The sequence below is a fragment of the Triturus cristatus genome, chromosome 7, assembly GCF_964204655.1.
Source record: "Triturus cristatus chromosome 7, aTriCri1.1, whole genome shotgun sequence".
Lineage (NCBI taxonomy): Eukaryota > Metazoa > Chordata > Amphibia > Caudata > Salamandridae > Triturus > Triturus cristatus.
The window spans coordinates 189,557,841-189,584,647 of record NC_140590.1 but is presented as its reverse complement, the minus strand read 5'-3'; the positions used below and the strand labels follow the sequence as shown (position 1 = coordinate 189,584,647).

The following is a 26,807-nucleotide window of genomic DNA, read 5'->3' as shown; positions in this document are numbered from 1 at the left end:
GACACACAAAAAACAGTTATCCTAATTAATTATTATTTGATAAATTAATATAACTCCTTAATAATGAATTAAAAAGAACTTGCTTCCCACCCTTTACCACTAAAAACCCCACAACTCACATCTAAAATTAATAACACAATTGCCATGTTTACATTTTAAATAATTAATTAGCATTAATTAACAAATAATTATTAATTAATTAAAAATAAATGACTTTCCACCCTTTATTCCTATAAACCCCACAACCCACTCCTAAAACAATGACACAATTAATATAATTATTTACCAATTAATTAATTAATAATATTTCACAACCATTTAATAATTACTAAATATTAAAATTACTTTCTACAATTAGCACTATCAATCAATCAATCAATCATTTGCAAAGCGCACTACATACCCTCGAGGGTCTCAAGGCGCTGGGGGGCGGGGGGGCGCTACTGATCGAACAGCCAGGTCTTGAGTATCCTCCTGAAGGTCAGCAGGTCTTGGGTCTGTCGTAGGCTCAGTGGGAGGGTGTTCCATGTCTTTGCGGCGAGGTGGGAGAAGGATCTCCCGCTGGTGGTTGTTCTTCGAATGCGCGGGATAGTGGCGAGTGAGAGGTCGGCGGAGTGTAGCTGGCGGTTGGGATGTAGAAGGAGAGCCGTCTGTTGAGGTAGGCTGGGCCGGTCTTGTGGAGTGCTTTGTGTGTGTGGATGAGAAGCTTGATGGATATCCTCTTCTTGACGGGGAGCCAGTGCAGGTTTCTCAAGTGGGGGGTGATGTGGCCGTGTCGTGGCACGTCGAGGATCAGTCGTGCCGAGGCGTTTTGGATGCGTTGTAGTCGTTCGATGAGCTTGGTCGGGGCTCCTGCATAGAGGGCGTTTCCGTAGTCGAGTCTGCTGCTGACGAGGGCCTGGGTGACTGTCTTTCTTGAATCTGTCGGGATCCATCTGTAGATCTTGCAGAGCATGCGGAGAGTGTTGAAGCAGGAGGAGGAGACGGCGTTGACTTGCTTGGTCATTGAGAGAGTTGAGTCGAGGATGATTCTCAGGTTGCGTGCGTGGTCGGTATAAAATCTAAATTAAAGGAATATTAATACATTTTAAAAAATCATTAATTTATGATAATTAAATTACTCCCCACCCTTAACCCCTATAAACGCAACAACCCAATACTAAAAAAAAATTCAATTACCATAATTAATTACCAATTAATTAATATTATTTAACAACCAATTAATAATTAATTAATTAATAATAAATTACTTCCCACAATTAACACTATAAAATCTAAATTAAATAAATATTACTAAACAAAAAATAATCATTAATTTATTATAAATAAATTACTTCCCACCCTATTCCCCCATAAACCCACAGCCCAATACAGAACTAAAAAACGCAAAATGTAATTAAAAAAAATTGATAACTATTAAAAATTAAACACTACTTATACAAAAATAATAGATCGCATACATTTAAAATATATACTAAAATATATGACACTAGTTAAAAAATTGATATTTAAAATAACTATAGTTTTTAAAACGATATTAAGGACTTCAACATTTTTAAAAATACTATTTCTTACCTTAAAGTCTATATTCTTGACTACGATACTCTTGCTGTCGATATTTCTGTATGCTACAGAGAACAGTGGTACCATACAAGTTAAATAGGTACAATATCACAATTTAGTAATCATAAATTGGAATTACAGTTAGTGTCAATGCATAGTATGATTTTTAATTCACAATTGAGTGCAGCGCAAGGATAATATACAAAGGGGTGAGTGAGCAGGACGTTACAGGATAGAGGGAAATCAGACGATTTCCTTACCACAGGCAAGTGACTTTAAAAAGTGACTTTTCAATATGTGTGAATGTCAATAAGCATAACGTCACAATAAGGATAAATCTCATACTCCACAATTGGATACAAATAGAGTATAGAGTTGAAGATGTAGGGGTCAATATTTCTGTATCACGATATTTCCAACTCAATATTTGTGTAAGTTGACATTTCTAACTTGATATTCTGTCTGCATACCAATTATGGATATGAGGCAGAGACCTAGGTGGAGCAGAGTGTGTAGCACTGTTTGTTGCCTTTCCCTGCAATGCTTTCTGCAGGCTTTGATGTGTTCATCTTTTCATGATCAGGAGCCCATGGCTTGTACCCTGAATTGCACATACCTGGGCGTTGGTGCTCAGTCTGAGTGGACAGAGATTTGCAGCTCTGTTTCTTGAGCCTTGGTGAGGACAACACCTCACAATGTGCTTGAAGGACTATACATTCCGATGTCTGTGCTGTGTGACTGCCATGCCTGCCTGTGTGCTTAGTGGAGCTGAATGACTGAATAACGGTGCCATGAGGCTATAGAACCTTTTGAGACATAATATGCGGAAATGTCAACAAGGGATGCATGCTGTCACTGATACGTTTGCTGAAGGCTGTGTTTATATAGAATACAGAAACTACTTGCAAGGCCAATTTATGATTCTATGATCCACAGATTGTTGGTGATCCCACAGACATCAATTTGATGTATTTTTAAACTTTCTGTTGTTGTGGTGAAAGGGCCGTGCTTGTGCTACTAGTCATCCATCTCTCCCTTTCATGCATCTCCACTTATGTAATTTCTGAGCCATTCATCTTCCAACAAGTTCTTGCAATGATAGCAGCCAGCAGGCACTCTCTGTGTGACCATCTGCCTTTTCATCTCCCTCTCTCACTTCACTGGCAAAACCTCTGGTGTTTTCTTCCACGGATCTTCTAGCAGTAGGAAGGGTGACTGGGCTCAATAGAAGCAGACTAACTGATATTTCACCACCTTCTTAAATCTTTCTCCATGTACGTGTTCATTCATCGCCCAACAACTGGTGTCGATATTCCTAAAAGTTGTATATTTATTAATTATTTGAAAAGTTTTATATAGCGCTGGCTAGACCCGGAGGGATTGGAGCGCTTTATAAGAGGATCAGCAAGTTACAGGTTACATAGTTACATCGATTAAATCAAAGAATCACGAATGGAGGAGAAGGGGGAGGGAAGGAAACACAACGGGGAAAAAAGGAAAACAATGTCAGATGACCAGCTGGGTAGGTGGCAGCCGAGGGGGTGAAACCAGGGCCAGACAACTCTATAGCTGCATATGACGGCTCCACCGGGCATTGGCCAAGGTTGCTCATGCAGCGAGGTAAGTACAAACAGTTTTGATATCCGCCCCGGGGGCATCGCCAAAGGTCCATTGAAAGTTCCATCAAAGTTCCACCGGGCGAGGGCCCTGTTGATCCGGCTCGTGGTGTGTACAAAGTTCAAGGTTTCAGAAGATCAGCGTGTTACGGGTTACATAGTTACATCAATTAAATCAAAGAATCACGGAGGGAGCAGGAGGGGGAGGGAAGGAAATACAACGGGGGAACGAGGAAAACAGTGTCAGATGACCGGCTGGGTAGGTGACGGCCGAGGGGGTGAAACCAGGGCCAGACTCCTCTATAGCTGCATATGACAGCACCACCAGGTATCGGCCAGGGTTGCTCGTGCACCGAGGTAAGTACAAACAGTTTTGGTATCAGCCCAGGGGGCATCGTCAAACGTCCATCGAAATTTCCATCAAAGTTCCACCGGGCATGGGCCCTGTTGATCCTGCTCCGTGGTGTGTACAATGCTCAAGGTTCCAGTCCGAGGGGCATCGTCATAGATCCAATTGGTAGCACCCATCCTGGAGTTACTGGGAGATCAAGACTTACTGTAAGTTTGGTATGCACTCTATAGCAATGCTTCCAGGGGGCAGGCCAGGACAACCATCTTAAGGTCAGGCATATAGAGTGTGTGGGACTGGGGTTGTGGGGCACTCAGCTTTTCTCTCAGTGTGAGTGAGTCTGATGTAGGACTAAGTGTAAAAAAACAGCCATGTTCTAAGTGCCTGCTCTATAATTCTCTGGTGAGGAGCAGTGTTAGTCGGTGCCTCACTTGAAATAAACTGTAGTCCTTCTTCTTTTTCCCTAAAAAATGTCCCGGTTTTTGGTTTTACAATTTTTGGTCCCCCTTGCGCCTTCTGATGATATTGAAGGCAGATTGTTTCATGCTTTCTCTGCTTGACGCTTGACCATAAGAGCCTGTGTGCTGCTTGCATTGAACATCAGTAGCCCTGCAGCCCTCTGCAGTTTTCATTCAAATGTGGTAGTGATACTTAACATTTTTCAAACTCGAGCCAAGGCGGTGCTCGGCACTTCATAGGTGGCTCAGTTCAGTTCCTTGTGCCCGTCCAAACATCCAGGATCAGGGCAGCTTGAGGGGGGGGGCGTCACCCTGAGATCAGCCACAAAAACAGGGCATGCTTTGGAGGCGGTCCGAACCTTCAAGCACAGTCCCCTGTCTGGGATCAGGCAGCGGAGGTGGGGGGAACACCCTGAAAGCCCAGCGATCAGCCTCTGGAGCACTGAGAGCCCTGGGTGTGCTGCAAGGGAAACCGACTCATCTATTAGTACTGCTGAACTGCAATAATGTGGTGAAAAGATGTATCGGCAAGCTTTGCTATACACCCTCACAATCAGAAAGATTCTGAGGCCTGAGGTATGAACCTCCACAAATGGCCTAACCCAACACAGTTATCAGCTGTCCTCCAGCTTTTGTAGGTGCACTCAATTCGGAGTCAATTAGGTAAAAGTCCTTTTATTCAATAATGCTGTTCAGAAACTGGCACACAGCCAACGCGTTTCGTTCCCATTAAACTGCCAGTGGGAACTTCGTCAGGGCTGCAATAATATAAAATTACATAAACGACGACATAAATATAACGTAACATAACAATTCACAATACAAATATGAATAAATACCACAAAAATATAACATAAATATCATACATATAGATGGCCCAACCAGAAAACACAGCACAAAAAACAATTTTGTATCTTATATCTGTAGAATCGAATAGTATGTGTAACTTCTTAAAACAAAGCATATAAGACAAACATATAACAAGCGACAAACAAAGAATAAATCAAACCAATTTACAATCATATTTACATAGAGACAAGGACATAAACAATTAATTCAAGAGAGTTGATATGTGCTCATATGTAAGCAATCTGACCAATTCAAACAATATTAAGTAATATAACATGCTCTAAATACCATGTGGGACAAAACTCAAAACAACATGAAGTATTCTAAAAGCAATTATTAGATTCCATATCACCAGCAGTGGACAACAAGTAAAAAAGGGGGGGGGGGAGGAGGGGGGGAGAGGAAATAACTCTTAAATTTGCCTAAGGTTCATTAGGTTATGTCAAAGGGTTCTCACCTCAATGGAGGATTTAAATCCAAGGTTGGTATCGAATGCAGAGCAAAAAATATATAAGCCAACTGTTTCCAAATAGACAAATCCCATACAAATTATATATGTTGACCTAGTAATTCTCCATAGTATGGGAGGCCAAATATCTAAAACCAGGAAACAAATATAAACCATAAGACACTAAATAATTTGGTGAAGAGTGGTTTTTTCTAAAATAAAAACATAGGATCACTAATAAGAGGCCCATATTCTCACCTATTACGTCCTAGGTCCGCAATTAATATAGTAAGTTTTCAGTCTGGGAAGATGTAGTCGGAATAAATAAGAATAACCCACTTATATTGGGTGAGAAAGAGAATCTAAAAAAAGAGAAAAGAAAATATACACCAACCACATTGAGCATATAGAGAAATGTATCTGTACTTATTGGCAAGCACAATATACCAAACATAATAACATAAATTGGTTAAATACATCAAAATGGGCACTCCCAAGTCTGACATATCGAAGAATGTGTCTACAGAAAACAGTAATTCTATATACTAGACTGACAAGTTGTATATGAAAAAAGCGTATACAACGAGTGGTGTAAACTAACTACAAGTATTTATCAAAGGCCCTAAGATAGTCATTCATAATAATAATATATCCTCGACTAACACATTAGTTTCTAAAGTTGACGAACATGCAGGTGATACATCTAAATTAAGAAACCAATGGCCTGTATATAATGGTTTAAAAAGAAGAGCATAGTAAACAGGAGGCATAATAGAACAGAGCGTGTACTTCAAGAAATGCCAGGCTATCATTAACCTAGCTCTAAACTTAATACCAAGAAATATATTTCAGTTCCTAACTATCACATAAGTAACTGGAAGTTGATGGACACAATACGTCAGCCATAGTGCTTAGTAGCAAGCCTAAATAATTCTCACATGAGTAGCCCGGTAATAACGGGCATATTACATCTGCCATAGTACTTCGTAACAAGGAAAAAGACCATTGGATACTCGTAAAGATATAGAGCTATATGTTCCTGAGACATTGAATACTCATAAAAATATAAAGCGATATGTTTCTGAGACATTGAATAACAGAAAGCAGATGGATGTCTCAAGTATAGCAAACTAATAAACAATAACCCATCAAGTAAAAAATCGAAGGGAATATTGAGAAGCGAATAAAGAAACATAACGTTTAAAACCATCAAAAGAAAAGAAAAGTAAAAAGTAAAAATACGCGAGTCATCGTAAAGGCGGCCAATAAATACTGAGACGTTAACTAAACATATAATGAAATATCATATTGCGAAATATCATATTACCTGTGGCAACTGGTAGTTCAAAACGGCATGATAACCGGCAGTAACGAGTGTGAGAGAACGCGCTCTTCTTTTAAACCCAAGAATTGTGTTAGACTACAAACAACGAGTCACGTGGGTAAAAACAGACCAATCAGTGAAATGCTGCCAAAATAGAGGTAGCCTAAGCCCGATAACGTCGCGGCCATCTTAAGATGGTCGGTAAATATATATTTTACCGAAAATATAACTGTAACCAAGAATAGGTTACCGTTTACAATTACTCATTAAGACAGCCTGATAACCGACCAAAGTAAAAAGAAAGCGACGCGCTCTAATGTAAGACCTGGTATTAATATCGGGCCGTGGTCAATGAGTCACATGGTCTATAAACAGACCAATAGATACAATGCTGCCAAAATATAGGCAGCTTTTACAATGATGCGGCCACGGCCATCTTAGAATGGCTAAGTGTAGTTGTAACCATAGTAAAAATGACAATAGAAAATGCCTAGGAATTAAAAATGAGATACATATATAAATGATCAAGTATAAAAGGATATTTTAAATAAGAAGAGTTCGATGTCATGATGATTTTCATAACCATTGGGTAGAGGGTAGGGGAAGCATAGCACTTCATGTTAAGAAAGTTACAACGGTAAACAGGGAAGATATGGATGTCATCCCTGTAACGGATACATGTAAGGTAACCAATCACAGTAAAGAGAAGGAAATGGATATTGATCACTCTAGAAAATAGTGCAATTCATTATCAGTATTATGGCCCATTGTAGTTGTTCGAAGACGGCAAATCCATTTGGCTTCTCTTTGCCTGACCATGATGCAGATTCTAATCCGCCATGCTAGGGACAAAGGTGAAAAACTGCAAGAAGAAATTGAAAGCTTAGAAAAAGAAATTAATGCACTGGAACAGAAGGATTTGATCAGTAAGAATTATGTAATTTTAAAAAAAGTAATGGATGAGTATCAGCTCTACCTTAAGGATAAAAAAATGAGAAAAGTTCGTAGAGACGATAGGGACTACAGAGATGGTCGCGTGTATACTTTTGCCAAAAAGTTTGATAATGTCCAAGCCAATGAAGATAAAAAAAGATCTAGAGAGGAAAGGGAGGAGACGGATGAGGACTTATCCACAAGTGGCGCCTCCTCAACATCTTTAAATAGTACAGCCTCAAATTCAGTTCAGGATTCCCCTTTACTGGAGGGAGCTTCTTCTTTTCAGAAGGAGCTCGCAAAACTAAGGATAAGCAGCCGATTACAGCAGAAAAGAGAACAGCCAAAACCCGCAGGGGTGGTAGGAGGGGCAAAGGTCGGTACAGTAACAGGTCGAGGACCAACGAACAAGGGGAATACTGGGGCAAAAATGAAATAACTGATGTAATTACAACAGCTGCTATCTCTACATGTATTAACCCGAGGGATGATATGGATTTAAAGATAATTAATTTGTCTAATAAAGTGCTTGATGAAGATGAAATGTCTGTCTTGGGTAAAGGATTGAATTTCTGTCCCACCCAGAGTGGGGATTTAACAAATGTACACATCGACTTATACAAATTTGTTAGGTTGTTGAAATTGAGGGATTATTTTTCGCTACATGCCCCAGCCAGTACTAAACCCTCTGACGGAATAGACTATACCAACCAAACAATTGGAGAAATTCGTAATGTACAACTCCTGTTAAATCTGGATGGGGAAGATAAATTTGAAATGTCGACTCTCCTTAGAGAGCTGGACATTGAACAGGAACCACATAGTGGTAGCAATCTTAAACCTAAGTCAAAATTTGTACCTTCTCATAACTATCATCCGAACATAGATGTTTTCTATGAGAAGGTTACCAACGATCTCTACAAAATGGAGACTACCAACAGGTATTCTAACTCCATTAACCACAACATTACCGCAAAGGAAAGATCGGCCCTTAATAGATTAAGATCAGACAAGAACATTGTGATTAGGGAAGCCGACAAAGGCGGTAATGTTGTGGTTATGAACTTATCTGATTACATGTCAGAAATAGATCGGCAACTGAATGATCAGCTTTGCTATCGAAAAATTAACAAGAATCCCACCCAGGATCTCACCCAACGCATTAACATCAAGCTAAGTGAGTGGAAAGAGTCAGGTCTACTCACAGACGAGGAATTTGGGTATCTCAGAGTACAGTGTCCTACCTATCCCTGTATTTATATTTTGCCAAAAGTTCCCAAAGGGGGGCCCTTCCCCCCTGGACGTCCTATCATCTCAGGGGTTGGGTCCCCCACTGAAAAGATCTCTGAATTCGTGGATATTCGACTCCAGAGACATGTAACCAACTTGCCATCATTTATCCGAGACAGTAAAGACATTTTGGTCAAACTGGAGGGCTTTCAATGGTCGGATGAACTCACATTCGTGACATTCGACGTTGTGGGTCTTTATACATGCATCCTTAGGGACTTTGGAACCCTCGCAGTAAGATCATTCCTAGATACTCACAGTGCTAACCTTTATGGATTTAATGAGATGATCATGGATATGATCAATCTCATTCTTGAAAATAACTTTTTTCTCCATGACAATTGCTGGTTTCAGCAAATACTGGGGACCGCGATGGGATCCAGGTTTGCTCCTTCTTACGCCTGCCTCTTTATGGGTTGGTTCGAGAGGGAGCATGCCTGGGGCCGATGTGCCTCCCCCTGGACTGAGCACATCGTTTTTTGGGGGAGGTACATAGACGATGTCATCTGTCTGTGGGCTGGCTCCAATGAATCACTTTTGGAATATTTTGAGTTTTTGAATGCCAACGAATACAATGTGAAGTTCACTATGACTAGTGATAAAATTAGTATTAACTTTTTGGATATTCACTTTTACATTAAAGATCAGGTAATTGCAAGCACATTGTATAGGAAGGATACAGCGTGTAATAGTGTTCTTCACGCCACAAGTGCCCATGCGCGTTCGGTGATCAACAACATTCCCTTTGGAGAAATAACACGTATCCGCAGAAACTGCAGTGAAGAGGACACCTATTATAAGAACTTGCAGGCTTGTGAGAATAGATTCCTCAAGAGGGGTTACAGGAGAGACATTGTTAGCAAAGCTCTGGATAAGGCAAAATCCCTTAATAGGGAGTACACACTTAGAGAGACTACCAGCAAGTCGAAACTCCCTACTATGGATAGAAAGGTCTCTCTGGTAACACAGTTTAATACCAATAGTGTTAAGGTTCGAAACATTATCAAAAAGAACTGGGGCCTTTTGCTAGATGTGCCTGGCCTTAAAAGCTGTATTTCAGAGGTTCCGTTGATTACTTACCGCAGAGGAAAAAACCTACGCGACAATTTGTGCCCCAGTTATGTGACGAACAAACAATTGGGTGACACTTGGTTGCCGCCCAAACCCTTAGGTTTCTACACATGCACCTCGTGTAATATTTGCCCATATGGACGCAACAAGACAACTGAGTTCATCTATAATAACTCTTGTTCCTATAAAATATCAGAATTTATAAATTGCAATACCACACATGTGATTTATGTATTGGGCTGTGACTGTGGAACCATTTATATTGGGAGCACTATCCGTCCCCTTAAAGTGCGGATCCAAGAACATCGCAGGGCGATATTGAAATCAGATAGTCGTTATCCACTTACAACCCATTATAAAGAAAAACATCCTGGTAATACCAATTTCTGGTTTCATGGTATTGAACACGTAACTGCAAGAACCAGGGGTGGCAATCATGAGCTTATGGTCAGGCAAAGAGAAGCCAAATGGATTTGCCGTCTTCGAACAACTACAATGGGCCATAATACTGATAATGAATTGCACTATTTTCTAGAGTGATCAATATCCATTTCCTTCTCTTTACTGTGATTGGTTACCTTACATGTATCCGTTACAGGGATGACATCCATATCTTCCCTGTTTACCGTTGTAACTTTCTTAACATGAAGTGCTATGCTTCCCCTACCCTCTACCCAATGGTCATGAAAATCATCATGACATCGAACTCTTCTTATTTAAAATATCCTTTTATACTTGATCATTTATATATGTATCTCATTTTTAATTCCTAGGCATTTTCTATTGTCATTTTTACTATGGTTACAACTACACTTAGCCATTCTAAGATGGCCGTGGCCGCATCATTGTAAAAGCTGCCTATATTTTGGCAGCATTGTATCTATTGGTCTGTTTATAGACCATGTGACTCATTGACCACGGCCCGATATTAATACCAGGTCTTACATTAGAGCGCGTCGCTTTCTTTTTACTTTGGTCGGTTATCAGGCTGTCTTAATGAGTAATTGTAAACGGTAACCTATTCTTGGTTACAGTTATATTTTCGGTAAAATATATATTTACCGACCATCTTAAGATGGCCGCGACGTTATCGGGCTTAGGCTACCTCTATTTTGGCAGCATTTCACTGATTGGTCTGTTTTTACCCACGTGACTCGTTGTTTGTAGTCTAACACGATTCTTGGGTTTAAAAGAAGAGCGCGTTCTCTCACACTCGTTACTGCCGGTTATCATGCCGTTTTGAACTACCAGTTGCCACAGGTAATATGATATTTCGCAATATGATATTTCATTATATGTTTAGTTAACGTCTCAGTATTTATTGGCCGCCTTTACGATGACTCGCGTATTTTTACTTTTTACTTTTCTTTTCTTTTGATGGTTTTAAACGTTATGTTTCTTTATTCGCTTCTCAATATTCCCTTCGATTTTTTACTTGATGGGTTATTGTTTATTAGTTTGCTATACTTGAGAACATCCATCTGCTTTCTGTTATTCAATGTCTCAGAAACATATCGCTTTATATTTTTATGAGTATTCAATGTTTCAGGAACATATAGCTCTATATCTTTACGAGTATCCAATGGTCTTTTTCCTTGTTACGAAGTACTATGGCAGATGTAATATGCCCGTTATTACCGGGCTACTCATGTGAGAATTATTTAGGCTTGCTACTAAGCACTATGGCTGACGTATTGTGTCCATCAACTTCCAGTTACTTATGTGATAGTTAGGAACTGAAATATATTTCTTGGTATTAAGTTTAGAGCTAGGTTAATGATAGCCTGGCATTTCTTGAAGTACACGCTATGTTCTATTATGCCTCCTGTTTACTATGCTCTTCTTTTTAAACCATTATATACAGGCCATTGGTTTCTTAATTTAGATGTATCACCTGCATGTTCGTCAACTTTAGAAACTAATGTGTTAGTCGAGGATATATTATTATTATGAATGACTATCTTAGGGCCTTTGATAAATACTTGTAGTTAGTTTACGCCACTCGTTGTATACGCTTTTTTCATATACAACTTGTCAGTCTAGTATATAGAATTACTGTTTTCTGTAGACACATTCTTCGATATGTCAGACTTGGGAGTGCCCATTTTGATGTATTTAACCAATTTATGTTATTATGTTTGGTATATTGTGCTTGCCAATAAGTACAGATACATTTCTCTATATGCTCAATGTGGTTGGTGTATATTTTCTTTTCTCTTTTTTTAGATTCTCTTTCTCACCCAATATAAGTGGGTTATTCTTATTTATTCCGACTACATCTTCCCAGACTGAAAATTTACTATATTAATTGCGGACCTAGGACGTAATAGGTGAGAATATGGGCCTCTTATTAGTGATCCTATGTTTTTATTTTAGAAAAAACCACTCTTCACCAAATTATTTAGTGTCTTATGGTTTATATTTGTTTCCTGGTTTTAGATATTTGGCCTCCCATACTATGGAGAATTACTAGGTCAACATATATAATTTGTATGGGATTTTTCTATTTGGAAACAGTTGGCTTATATATTTTTTGCTCTGCATTCGATACCAACCTTGGATTTAAATCCTCCATTGAGGTGAGAACCCTTTGACATAACCTAATGAACCTTAGGCAAATTTAAGAGTTATTTCCTCTCCCCCCCTCCTCCCCCCCCCTTTTTTACTTGTTGTCCACTGCTGGTGATATGGAATCTAATAATTGCTTTTAGAATACTTCATGTTGTTTTGAGTTTTGTCCCACATGGTATTTAGAGCATGTTATATTACTTAATATTGTTTGAATTGGTCAGATTGCTTACATATGAGCACATATCAACTCTCTTGAATTAATTGTTTATGTCCTTGTCTCTATGTAAATATGATTGTAAATTGGTTTGATTTATTCTTTGTTTGTCGCTTGTTATATGTTTGTCTTATATGCTTTGTTTTAAGAAGTTACACATACTATTCGATTCTACAGATATAAGATACAAAATTGTTTTTTGTGCTGTGTTTTCTGGTTGGGCCATCTATATGTATGATATTTATGTTATATTTTTGTGGTATTTATTCATATTTGTATTGTGAATTGTTATGTTACGTTATATTTATGTCGTCGTTTATGTAATTTTATATTATTGCAGCCCTGACGAAGTTCCCACTGGCAGTTTAATGGGAACGAAACGCGTTGGCTGTGTGCCAGTTTCTGAACAGCATTATTGAATAAAAGGACTTTTACCTAATTGACTCCGAATTGAGTGCACCTTCCAATTTTCCTTTCCTTGGTCTCTATATAACACCCTTGGACGGCGGGTGTGTGAAGAGTTTGCACCACTTCATAAAACATAACGTTACACGGACTGGAAGTGCTTGACCTTGGTTTGCCGTTTGTTCTTTTCTGTGTCCTCCAGCTTTTGTGTTCATACCATTTTTATGCCTTCTTATGCCTTTAAGCCACCAAATTCTATATACTTGTGTTCTTCCTCTGTTGTTCTAGGTAGCCCCAGAGTGAGATACTGGTCAAAGCCAAGGATCTGTTGCCTGTTGGTCTGCATTTGTGTCATTCTTGCTGGCATTGGCAGCACTGCTTGGGCTGTAGGTAAGCTTTGAAAATATGGTATGTGCCACATTCCTTCTCTATAAACTTGCATCTACTAATGTGATTTTTGCACCAGTCTTAAGCCTGCCCATCTGTTTTAGCTTCAAATACTTTAAACACATAGCACCAGAATGACCAATATTAGAGTCTGTAATAATTTAATAAGCTTTTGGGATTTCCATGGAATCCTACTATTAGGGTAGTGAGGCAGTGTCATTAGGAAATAGTTAGAACCTTGGGACCACCAATAGTTCCTGTTTTCTGAGATACCATGAATGGGCTTGAGTTAGGAATAGTGTTTTAGATGATTTATTATTTTATCTGTAACCTGATGCCCAGAGCTTGTATACGATTTTTAACTTAATAATTTCTGGTAAACTCAAAAATTTAATATGTGGACAGTTAACCAAATGCTGCTTGCTAGGAATTGTGAAGGTAGATACGAGGGACCCAGTACCTATTTGTGTTATCCTCCTACAAAGCATTTGGTCACACCGATACTTACTATTGAGGAGCTCTTATTGGTGAAAACGTTACTGTAGTAAATTGAAAATTAGTTTATTAAATTAGTGATATTTTGAACTGCCAAGTTCCCCAAAAGTGGTCTCTTGACACTGAGCCTAAGAAGACATTTAGACTAGATCCAGAAGAGCAGGTAGAATGTTTTTGAATGGAATAGCATGGGGTTTAGGGCCTATGAGAAAGGTATATTTTTGAGAATGTTGTCTATTTAGTAAGAGAGAAGGGTCCATAATCAACTACAGGATCATCATATATTAATGATGGATGGAAAGGAAAGAATGTGAGGATGCTACATATTTTTCTGGTGGCATTTTATTATGATGAATATTGAAAAGCATGGTTAGTGATACATAGTCCAGCAGGGACAGTCAAAGTGTCTGGCATGTCTTGTTCATATGCCTTTGGGATGACACACAATAATGCAGATTGTATACATGTATAAGGAATAATATGATAGCTTTTACTTCAACACCATGATTTGATTTGTTTTATTTCCTTTCAAGCAAAATGTATGCCAACACCAAATTCTTGGCACTGGAGAACTGACAAAAACTACAAGCCCCAGGGTCCTTAGGATCTCATTGTGAGATCCTTTTTAATTGCGATGGGGCCGGTGGCAAAAGTTAGTGGCCCCTTCACAACTATAGGATCCACCGGTACACCACAACTCTGTTTACTTCAACTGGAGATATCAGCTGCTGTAATCCGTAGCAAATGAAGCAAATGAGTAGTTACCCGGTCAATTGGACCCACAATTACAGATTCCAACAGAGCGTTTATGGCATGGGCAAAGTGGGCAACTGCACATGGCCCTCACATTCCAAGTCCCCTTCTGGGAAAGGAAACATTCTTCCTATGTTGATCACGTTTTTTTCTCTCAACTTCTCTTTGTCTCTCTGCCTATGTCTACCTTTGACTCTGTCTCTCTGTGACCAGTGTCATCTAAAGGATTTGTGAGTTTCTGGGAAACATATTTCAACCTGTTTCGGGTGAACACTTTTTCCAAAAGGTTGTTTGGCTTTGTGTGGGCATCAATTAGGTGAACATGCATAATAGTATTCAAAGTCATTACTAACATGGGCCTCAAAATATGTCTTGCCCGGGCACTCAAAAATCCTTAAGAGGACACTTCATAATCCCCTGGAAATTCCTAATTTCCAAAAATAAGGAATTAACCAATCTATCTCAGTTTCATGGCAATGTATTCCAGTGTTTTGGACCTAAAAACATAATTGAACTACTTCTCATGCTTATATGTTTTACACTGGGATTCTGTAGTAGCAGCGGGGTTTCAGATAGAAGAGTTATTGCAGGTATGTAAGAGAGGAGTAAGTGATTGATGTGTGAATTAGCAGGGAGTTGGCACAGTTAAAATGGACTCTCCACTTTAGTGCCACTAGTGTGTGGTATTGCATACCTGAAAAACCTGGTCAAACCTCTTCTAGTGCCAGATGCAACGCATTGCTATTTTCTTGGCCAGCTGAAGTTTCACAAAGCAAGGGCTGGAAAGCAAAGATATAGCTGTTACCATACACTTGTGGAAACAATTGAAGATTACAACTGTTTTTTTATTTTTATGTCCTCATTTATAGGTTAGTGAGAAGTTTATAGGCAAACCAAACCAAAGGTTTATTCGCTGATCCTCTCGGTAAGCTAACATTACCATCTTAGGTGGTTAGGAGATCCGACGAAACCGACTGCCATGATCCTATAGGAAAGGTATGGACACAATACTACGTCTCATCCCAAATCTCACTTATAGCATAATCATTGGTCCTTATAGGTTTTATTTATTTACTGGATAGTCTAGGGTCAAGTTATTAACCTAATTAACCCATGTCTCCCACATTCTAATTCTTTTCCTTGAAGAACTCGCAAGATCCAGTCTATGGATGCGTTTCACCGAGGAAACCCAGGGCCTGATTCACAGAATTAACTTAAGACAAAATCCTAAACTTACTACTTTTGGTATTCACAGAATGCACTTACTACTTTTGGTATTCACAGAATGCACTTACTACTTTTGGTATTCACAGAATGGATTTACGACTACTAATATTACGTCCGCACTCGGGCCGGAAATTCCGGCCCGGAGGCGGAGCTTCCGGCCCGGAGGTGGGGATTCCGGCTCGGAGGTGGGGATTCCGGCTCGTTGCGGAGATTTAGCCATGGCCGAAATCTCCACCTCCGGGCCGGAAGCCCCGCCTCCGGGCCGGAAGCCTCGCCTCCGGGCTGGAAGCTCCGCCTCCAGGCCGGAATTTCCGGCCCGAGTGCAGACGTAAAGTTAGTAGTCGTAAATCCATTCTGTGAATACCAAAAGTAGTAAGTGCATTCTGTGAATACCAAAAGTAGTAAGGGCATTCTGTGAATACCAAAAGTAGTAAGTTTAGGATTTTGTCTTAAGTTAATTCTGTGAATCAGGCCCTAAGAGTCTTACCGACATTATACCAAAAGCCCTGGATAGAGGAGCACTGCCAGAACATATGTAGATCGTCAGCATCATCGAAGGCGTACTTTAGGCAGACCTTCTGCCGATCTCCTCCCAATTTTGAAAGTTTCTTCGGGGTCCAATATGCCCTATGGAGTGTGAACATATGGTTTATCTTAAGATGGGCAGGTTTAACCACATTCCATAAAGTGTGCATCAATACTTGCCATAAATATGTTAAGTTGGTCAAAGGCAGGACTTTTCTCCAGGGTTCTTCCAGAGGTAGTAACAGTGGCTCCCCCTTAACCAAAAGCAAATACCATTTGAAGACCTCTTTACATTGATGAAGGGGTCCCCGTAGAATCGTCTCATGCAATTCATTTATCTCTTCCTCTTTATCTAATTTGGCAGCCCAACTCGATGTCTGATAGAACTTAAATCTTGAGTCTTTGATGTGTAGTGTTAGAAAGTACATCCTATGGAAGAAGTTTGTTATCTTGTAGGAGTTGACACCAATTCAATATACCTTCTTCCAATAATGGAGTTGACAGGCTATCTTTTAGACAAGTTGGAGTCCCTAGGGAATTCCAAATAGGCGCCCCTGAACTATAATATGGAATATTTAGGATCTTCCTTATATAATACCAGACTTTGCAAGCAGATCTTAACACCTTGAGTTTAATTTTTGTAAAATATTTGGGGTGTCCACACTTGAACAAACAACCGTCACCACCATGGGGAATATGTTTGGCCATTGCTTGAAACATTGGGGAGAAACAGGAAGCATTAAACAAAAGGGGCCTTAAAATCTTTAATTGGAAGGCATAACAGTAATATTGAAGGTCAGGACCAGCATACCCCCCTCCAACTTAGTGCACCGTAACTTCCTCCATGCAATCTTAACCCTTTTGTTAGACCAAAGAAAGCTATTTATAAGCCCTTGTAGATCTTTCAGGGAAAAAAGATTAAACTGTAAAGGAATTGAATCAAAAGTAAAAGTAAACTTTGGCAAGATGGACATTTTGAACAAATTAGAGCGGTGTAGTATAGTCAATGGAAGACCACCCCAAGATCTTAGTAATGTGGTCATCTCTTTCTTTTTAGAATAGAGGTTTACTTGTGCTAACTCAGAGATCTTACATGGGATTTGTATACCTAGGTATCAAATTTGCTGTTTGGTTGTCACAGAACTACTTAGTGTATTCCAAGTCCTAATCTCTGATTTTTGGACGTTAATTAAGTAACCAGAGACCCTCCCAAAGTTTATCAAGATTTCCTCTAAACAAGGTAAGCAGGGGAGTCCCTGGAAAACACCATTAAGTCATCCACATATAAAGCGACTTTCTTTTCCCATCCTTCCAACTCAAATGGAGCAAAGGTATCACTAGCTCTAATACTACAGGCTAAAGGCACTATATTAAGATCAAACAATAGGGTGGAAGGGGACACCCCTGTCTCGTCCCCCTCTCAAACCTAATTGATTTTGAAAGATTACCATTAACTATGAGGGGAGCAGTAGCGGTTTTATAGATGTTACTAATTGCTCTAACAAAATGATATCCTAGTCCAAACTTTCGAGTCATATAGGTTAAAAAAGGCAAATGTACCCAATCGAATGCCTTTGTAGCATCGAAAGCTAAGGTCGTAAGAGGTAAATTATTAGTGGAAGCAATATCAATCGCACCAATCAATTCATGGGTTAAGTCATGAAGTTGACTACCCCTAATGAACGCCTGCTGGTCTAAGTGATTCAGAGAGCTCATTACCAGGTTCAACCTCCCTGCTAGAATTTGCGCAAAGCTTTTATAGTCGCAATTCAGCAGGGAGATGGGCCTGTACGGCTCACATTTTCTTGGGTCTTTATTCGGTTTTAAAATCAAAGACACAGCTGCCTGGACCCAAGACCTAGAGTTTACACAGCTATCTGAAAAGATCCCATCCAGCAAAGTGACAAGTACAGGGGTAATCGCCTCTATCAACGCTATATAATATTCATTAGGCATACAATCAGTACCCACTGCCCGGCACTTTTTTAAGTGTTTCATTACAGACTTAAGTTCTATCAGGGAGATATTCTGATTTAGAAGGCTGGTTTGATTTTCTGAAAGGGATGGTAACGATATATCCACAATATATTTTTCAATTTTGTGAATCTGAAACTACTAGGTCTTCTGTATATATGTATATAAGTCCTATAAGAAAACTTCAAAAACCTGTTCTATTTTGGAGTTGTTTGAAGAGACCTCACCCGAATCCGACAAAATTACCTCTTTAATTAAATTCCTGGTCTGATTTATCTGAGACTTCCAGGCGAGGAGTTTCCCACATCCTTCACCACGTTCGTAATTGGCTAACTTACACACTTCCCACTTTTTCCCAGTGATATCATCTAGGTGGTCTATTAGGAGTTGTCTTTTAGCTAAAACCTCTCTACTTACTTCACTACCTGATTTCATATCTGTGTGGGTTTTGCTTTTATTCCTTGCTCTAAAGATATCATCATCCAATCTCTGAATTGCCTTTCTGCCCTCCTTAAATTTCTTGGCTGCCAAGCTTATTACACAACCTCTTGTAGAGGCCTTGTAGGTGTCCCAAATTACATTCAATACGGTTGAGTCTTTATTAGCTTCATAAAAAGACACTGTTTCTTCCTTCAACCGCAGTATTATTAGGGGATCTAAAAGTAGAGTTTAATCAAAAGTCCACCTTTTAGTAGGCACACCTCTAAACATTTGTAGCTGTAAGACTACAGCCGAATGATCAGAGAGCTGCTCCGGGACATGTGTTACAGATATTATGCGATTCAGGAATCTTATATCTGCCAGGAGAAGTCTATCTGGGAGAAGTGCCCATGTTTTTTTGTTATGAAATGTAAAATCCAGAGGACTTTCCGATCCCTTATACTTTTTTCTCCAGATATCTATCAGGTCTAAGTCCTTCATCAGAACTTTAACAAAGGAACCCATCTTTGTAGAAACCACTCTACCCCCATTAGATCTATCCAAGAAGGGATTTAAAGACTATTAAAATCACTCCCAATAATAATGGGAAGGTTTGATTGAATTAAATGGCTGTATAGCGGTCAGCGGTCCCTCATCATCAATATTTGGACCATAGTAGCCAACAAGAGTAGACCATTAATTTTGGATTTTAATATCACCAATGATCCATCACCCCTTATGATCTGCCATAATATCCCCTAGAGTTGCTTTAGCTGAGTACTTAAAAATTAAAGCCACTCCTTTAGTATAACAAGTTTGTGGGGTATGAATAGACAATTCCATCCATCTCTGCTTAACCCAAATCAACTACCATTCATCAAAGGTTAAGTGGGTTTCCTGGAGAATAACTATACATACTGTGATTGACTCAGATGTTGGAAGAGTCTCCTCTGTCTACTCAGAACCCTAAGGCCTTTAACGTTCCATGTTAATATTTTAATAGGAACTACAGAAGAGATTAAAGTTATATGTGAACCACCATGCAAGATTTGAAATTGTCATAGACAGCCAGCAAAACAGTTGGTCTAAAACCACTCTATGTTCATTTACAATATCCTGTGCATTAAAAAAATGAGGACTTCTTTTCTCTTTTTTTCCCTATTATGCTCCCCACCCAGTGAAATTCAAAAATAACTTCCTCTAATTGTGCCCCCCCCAGGGAACCCTCCCAAAAACTAGTCTGGGCCTGATAATGATCACCCAGTAAAGCGTACCCACCCCCCCTCTGGAATTACCTACACAAAAGAAAGAACAACAAGTTATCACTGGGCCTTACTTTGCTCTATAAAGGGGCCAACCTCCTTAGGTTCTATGAAATTGAACATTTTGTACTTCCACATTACTTTTAGTAGATTGGGAAACCTCAATTGTACTTTTGCACCTAAAGATCTTTGTGTTGGAATAAACTTCACCAGTTCACTGTCTTGTGTTATTTTAGAGAGATCTGATCTGATCCAAAACGACCAATCTCCCTTAGTAAAAGAACCAGCCTTGAGTGCAATGGATAGGACACATTCCTTCAAAAGATAGGTTTTAAAATTCACAAAGATTCTTCTGGGAGTTTTCCTGTTTGGGTTTTTTGAAAAAGGATCTCTATGGATTCTCTGAATGTCATTTTAAAGGTCTAAGGGGTCAATAGTCGGAATAAACTATTTCAACAGATCTATAAAAAAGGTCTTGATGTTCTCACCCTCCAACCCCCCTGGTACGTTGAGAACTTTAATGTTGTTTCGTCTACAATTCTTCTCAAGGGCTTCTATTTTATCCAACATAAATTTCTCTCAAGCTTTTAGTGTTTGAATCCAAGCCCAGTTGATCTCTACTTCCTTATTCAGGCCCTCAACAGAGGCTTCCATCAAGCAAATCCTTTCTGTAGTAGCAGACATTTTAACCTCTAAGGCTTCACAAGTGTCCTGAATTTTAGCCTGGTACCTTTCTGATATAGCAAACTTATTCCTAATCTCCTTGGATAACCCCTCTAACATCCTCATCAGATCAGATTGATCGGCACTATTAGGTCTCATGGGGGCATTGAGAAATGATCGCAAGGACTCATCAGGGAATCCAACGGGGTCAACAGGGTCAGTGTCACAGTCCTTCAACACCTGGAACCTATTAACAGTAGGAAGATAAGTATAGGTCACCTGTACGGCCAGCACATTGTCACATATATAGAGTCCACCCTTGTTTCATGCATTTTTTCCAAGGGAGTCACGACATGGGAGGGGAACTCTTCCATTTCTGAGCGTGGTGTATTTATTTGCTGACTTTTTTGGTGTACCTTAAAATACAATCTGAGGGACTGAGTTGTTCTCAGTTGAGATACTTCTTTCAGCTGTCGTATAGGAGGGGGTAGATATTTTTCAAGGCTGGAAGAGATCTTACTAACAGCTTTGCTACCAGATTTTTTTGGCACAGCTCTGCTCGACCCCAAAGCCAAAGGAGCAGCAATGGCATTGCTTGTGGACTTAGAAAAATCAAATAATGTATTCCTTAAAGCATATCTATTAGTGGCCTGGCCCCCTTTCATAATTATTATACTGGTGGATCCCGTAGACACAGCCGCGGTGCCAGTGGATTCAGCTGCAGGAATAATGTAAGAGACCTCCAGCCTCTCTTGAACGCTTTTTCATACCCCTGTCTTCAGGGAGATCTGCTGAGATGGAGTCAATTCACTACTGGGCATACCTTTAATACATCTATGGCTCATGTAGTAGATGGGAAAAGAAACAACTTTGAGTAACCAACAAATATTGTTTAATAAGGTCAGCAGTTGCATCACCCCTCAAGAATCCATATGGGAGAGAAGAAAATACCTTGTGGCAGGGGACAGCCTCTTTTATATTGCACACCGTCAGGCCAGTTAAGATGTATAATTGTGGTACTAGGCAGCAACAAGCTCTGCCTGGAGTGCCCCGAAAAGAAATCCTGGCCGCCCTCCGTTTCTCAGCAGCTACGCTACCGGCCACCGGATACAGCTGACCCCCAGCAGAGCAAGGGGGCGGCTCCTGCAAACCACGGGCCAGGCTGCCACACAGGAAGAACCAACAAAAGAATTCTTCCAACTCCTCAATTTCTCTAAAAAACTCAGAGACCCAGAAACCCCAGCAAGACCCCACAAAACACAGCACCTGGGACACCAAGGGCAGCAAGGACAGCAAAATAAACAACAGGCAGGCAAGAAACTAAAACGCCTCACCGGAGATCTCCACTGGATGCCAACAGGCCGGCACAGGGTCTCCACCCGATCTCATCGGGTCAGGAAAAGAAACCTCACCCCTGCAACGTCTTCATGGAAACCGGCTGAGAGAAGCCAAGGAAAATTCCTTAAAACACCAAGAGGTGGCAACAGAACCCCACCGGGTAAGGAGGATAAAAACCTCTTTCAAACCTCTTTCAAAATAGAATTATTTTAGATGGCCCAGGGGCAATCCGAAGGAGCGTGAGAAAGCCTACGGCAGGACTAACCTGCCAACATGTTCCCTCAACGATTACAACTATTTAAGAAGAGAATGAAGTTCCCATCTTAACAACCTCAGAGTTTTAAAGCTAAAAGTGCACATTCCGTGGATTTGGGCATACCATGTTGCTGTGTCTTTCCTCCCTTGACTTACCATTAGGCCGCAACCACCACCAACTTCAATCAGTAGGTAATCAGCTTGAGATTTCTTAGAAGTGGCACATAGTGATTTGACTTCTGTTAAACAGGGCAAGGCAGCTAAGCTTCAAAGGATGTGAATTCTTCTTTTTAGCCCTAATTGCTGCTCTTTGCAAACTTTGGAGTCTTTTGATGGGGAAGGATGATATAGACGTTGTTATTGCAGTTGACGTTAGGTAAAATGAGAGCCTTAACAATAGTTACTTTATTTTAGGGAAAGCAAATTAGAAAAAAATATAAACTTGACAACTTTAATTCCATGAATTTTATTAGGAGCATTCTGCTGCAGAGTTAAAGTCACCATTGGAGATGTGAAAAAGATGTATCGGTCTCTTGGAGAACTGCCCAGAAACACATCAATGCCTAAACTGCTGATTATTCCTGACTATAAAAGAAAAGTCAGAATCCATAGGGAGACCATAAGTCTGAAAAAGGAGGCAAAGTGTGATTGATGGAATTTCCTTTGGTGGCTACAATTCTATGGTTTGACAACTGTAAACCTTTTGTCATCAAGTCCAAAACTCCACCAGTATTGCAAAAAAGTGCATCGTATCTTGTGGTACAATGCTCAGCCACACCTCTTAAACTTGCCCTGCTAAAGTTTGTTACATTTCATACAAATGAGAAAGTCTGAAGTTGAAAGTCTTCACTGGAAGCACAGCAGCACCTTGCACATAGATCTTGGTCATTCTAAATTCTTGACCATGAAGAATGAACAGCGAGAACCAACAGCGTATATCCAGCCTCATTCCATAAGTGGTTGTCCTCGATGATTGCCTATGTCGCAGTCAAATGTGACCCCTTAGCTTCCATTTTACGTCCTATTGTTTTTATGTAACAGTTTTATTTTATTTGTATAATTCTTAAACTCAAATCCTATTTTATTAATGCGAGTACCATAGGTCTCATAACGCATTATTTCTCTTAACTTCAGTGGTTTCAGAATTTTAGCTTGCTGTAAAGTTGTTTCAGTGTTGATGTTCTACCAATTGCATTTAGTTTTTTGTCAGAGGGCTGTCTGCTTGTGCCAAGCAAGGAAGTTTTAAGCTTGGACTCACTGAAATCTGTTTACCTATTGTGAATTGGATAAGTTGGGCTCTATGGAACCTGAGCCTCAAATCATATAGAGACTCAAGCCTCTCTCACCTTAGTGTTTTAGAAATCCACATTCCTACAGTCAATATCCCATAGAAGACCACAACTTTAACCTAGATAATGTAGTGCCTACAGAAGACGAAGATGGAGACTGTAAATAGACCCAGTACATTTTAGCACCACTAAAGGATAGGTACCGCTAAAGGAAGTTTATTTTATATATTTTTAAGGATAAAACTGATAGATCCTTCAGGCTCATAAATTAGTTCCGAAATAAAAAGGTCACAATTATTGAAATCCAAATGTGCCACATCACACAAATTACAGTACATCCTCTGTACTGGAAGAGTCCTGAACATAGAGTTCAAGTAGGGATATATTTAAAATGTTTATTTTTATGCTGATCTTCTTTTCTAAAACATTTTGTGCAAATTGCTGTAGATAACTGAACTTCTGTTGAACACCAATTTGTTGCCAGAAGCATACGATCAATGAACAATCCCAAATATCTAGGGGCAGATTTATGACGACTGGCGCATCCTTGCAAATCAGCAGGGATGCACCAGGTAAGATGCGTCACGCAAGTTTACCCTTGTGCCACCTCAGATGCGCCACATTTACTATGCGACACATCGTGGCGCAAGGATAAACAGATGCATTACGCATCTCCCGTCGGAAGGATGGCGCATTGCTGGAGTTGTGTTGCAAGTGCGACGCAACTCCAGCAATGCTCGTGGCCTGCCCTTACATAACGTGGTGCATCACGCCTTATGCCTGTTTCAAGCAGGCACAAGGTTTTGACGGAGTGGCATCGGAAAAGTGACTGAGTGGAATCTTGTAGATTTCACTCAGGCACTTTTCCGAGGCTTTACTGCGCCAGAACGCCCCCCCTGCGCCAGAACACCCACATGAAACCTGCCGCCCTAGATGCGTCACGTTGTAAATAGGGAGCAACATGGCGCATGGTTTACGCCGCTGCTACGTCACAGAAGTGACACAATGGCGGCACAAAAGTGGCACAAGGGGCTTGTAAATCTGCCCCATAATATTTGAACATTTATTATTTGAATCTATAAAAGTTTGTGGAAAACCCAACATGGCCAGACACAGATAAAGAAGGATTCCAGGTTGACAAATATTATTTAATACCCTACATATAGATCTCCAGTAATGTTTTTACTCTGGATATAACCATAATGCACACCCCCAATCTCCAATGCAGGTAAGCATAGTACACCTTTATTTAAATATTAGTCCAAGAACTAAAACAGTCTGTCAGGTGTAGAATAGAGCTGATATTTAGAAAAATGTTAGATTATTCATTAATTCGAGCTGGTCAGAGGAGACTGCATTAAGGGGGTAATCTGATTCCATTCTTCACCAGTAAATTGAACCCGAATGTCATCAGCCCAGCATTTGAGAATTTTAGTTTTCGAGTGGGCAAGACTAATCTTTGTGTGTAGCACGCACATCAGATATATTATGCCCCTGCAGAGAGGACTAAGGGATGCTTCATAAAAGATCTTGAAAGGTATTCCCCCATCTGACCCTTGAAACTGGGTGCTCCAATGAAGATAGCTGTAACCATTTCACAGAGATTCAAGATGAAATTTATCTTCCACCTCCTTAAAAGAGTTAATCACTCACTACCAATATAACTGAGCTAATTATATTGCCACCTTATTTTCCCATTCCCTTGGGTTTGTGAAAGATTCTCCAGCAGTTGAGGGTTTCTCCAAAGAGGAGGTATTGCATAGCTTGCATTGCCACATATCCTAATTTTGACAAATAACCTGTAAAGAAATTAACTTAAATTCACGATTACATTTTTACAGGTGAAATTTAAACAAAACAAAATAGAATGTGTCATCTTCCACCACGCTGCCTCCTGCCATCTTCAACATCAACGTTGACCCACTCGGTGCCCTATTCGCACATAACAGCATAGAGTTTCACCAAATAGGAGAATGATACACAACTGAAAATGTATGCCTTATCTTCATCAGATATCCAGCACCTCAAAACGTGCCTGCTCTTCATCCAGACCTCAGTCTTAACCCACCCAAATCAGAATTCCTGTTTATTGCCACGAACAGCAAACAATAAACAGAGCAAACCTGGCTCAATTACATTCCCAAACTAACAGTGAGAGTGAAATAAGGGATCCTAGGGTCCTCACAATTACTCAAGAACATACCAAAAACCTCTATCGCCCAAACAGCACCCTGATATTCCTTTAATGTACTTTTTATTATCTATTCCATACATATGACATAGTCCTGACAAAGGTGAAAATGCTAAAAATATTCATTGTCATGAGTCAACATTTTATAATGTCCATTGTTGTTTCCCTACAAAGGAGAATTCTCAAATATGACTGATATCTTCTATGTTATGTTATGAAGACTGTTGCTATATAACAGGGACCTTGTCTTTATCAAGAAAACATTTACTTTTTGGGAAAAGGTTACTATTATTGAGGGGGATATTTTGAATTCTTTTGATTTACTCAAATTTAAGTTTGTATAGGTAATTGAAGAAGATCAATTAAATATATATTTTGGATTCCTAGACACAATTAGGTAATTATATTAGTTATCAGACTTACATTACATAATCTTAAGTAAAAAAAGCACATTTTATGAATATTAGAAAGCTGTTTGGAGTAAGAAGGTTTTTTGATTTGTTCCAAAACTTGTTGGCTCTATGGTGATATCCTTGACAATCTCCAAACCTCAACTTTCACCGAGTGGCAAGTCACCTGGATTCACCTTGGAAGCCAGCCTAGCCCTCAAGGTTCACATTGCAAAAAAGTTAACTATATCTGATGTTTCCACAGTACACCTGTATTTGGAACAGCATCGGACTGCAGACTAAGGAGCGTAAAAAAGAAAAAACAAGGCAGAAGGCCTTTTTTATCCATGCACTCAGGATCTGGAACATCCCCATATCCATCAGGACTGCCCAAATGTTACTCCACTTTTTAACACAAATCTTATTGCCATTTTCTTAAAAACATACATATTGCCATTGTTCAGTACATTAAATAGTTTACACATTAGCACAGGCAACAATTCGATAAACTATAATAGTTAACAGGAAAAAAGCTGTGAGGTTTCTTA

The 26,807-nt window shown here is 39.7% G+C and overlaps 1 protein-coding gene across 4 annotated transcripts in view; it reads left to right on the top strand.

The window, feature by feature from the left end:
- HPN (hepsin) overlaps positions 1-26,807 on the top strand; it is a 445,048-nt gene that overhangs the window by 285,483 nt on the left and 132,758 nt on the right. For all 4 annotated transcript variants that reach the window (XM_085616009.1, XM_085616008.1, XM_085616006.1 and 1 more), the window contains one exon: positions 13,380-13,481. In XM_085616009.1, coding sequence (XP_085472135.1) covers positions 13,380-13,481 — 102 coding nt within the window. The remainder of the gene's footprint in view (positions 1-13,379; positions 13,482-26,807) is intronic.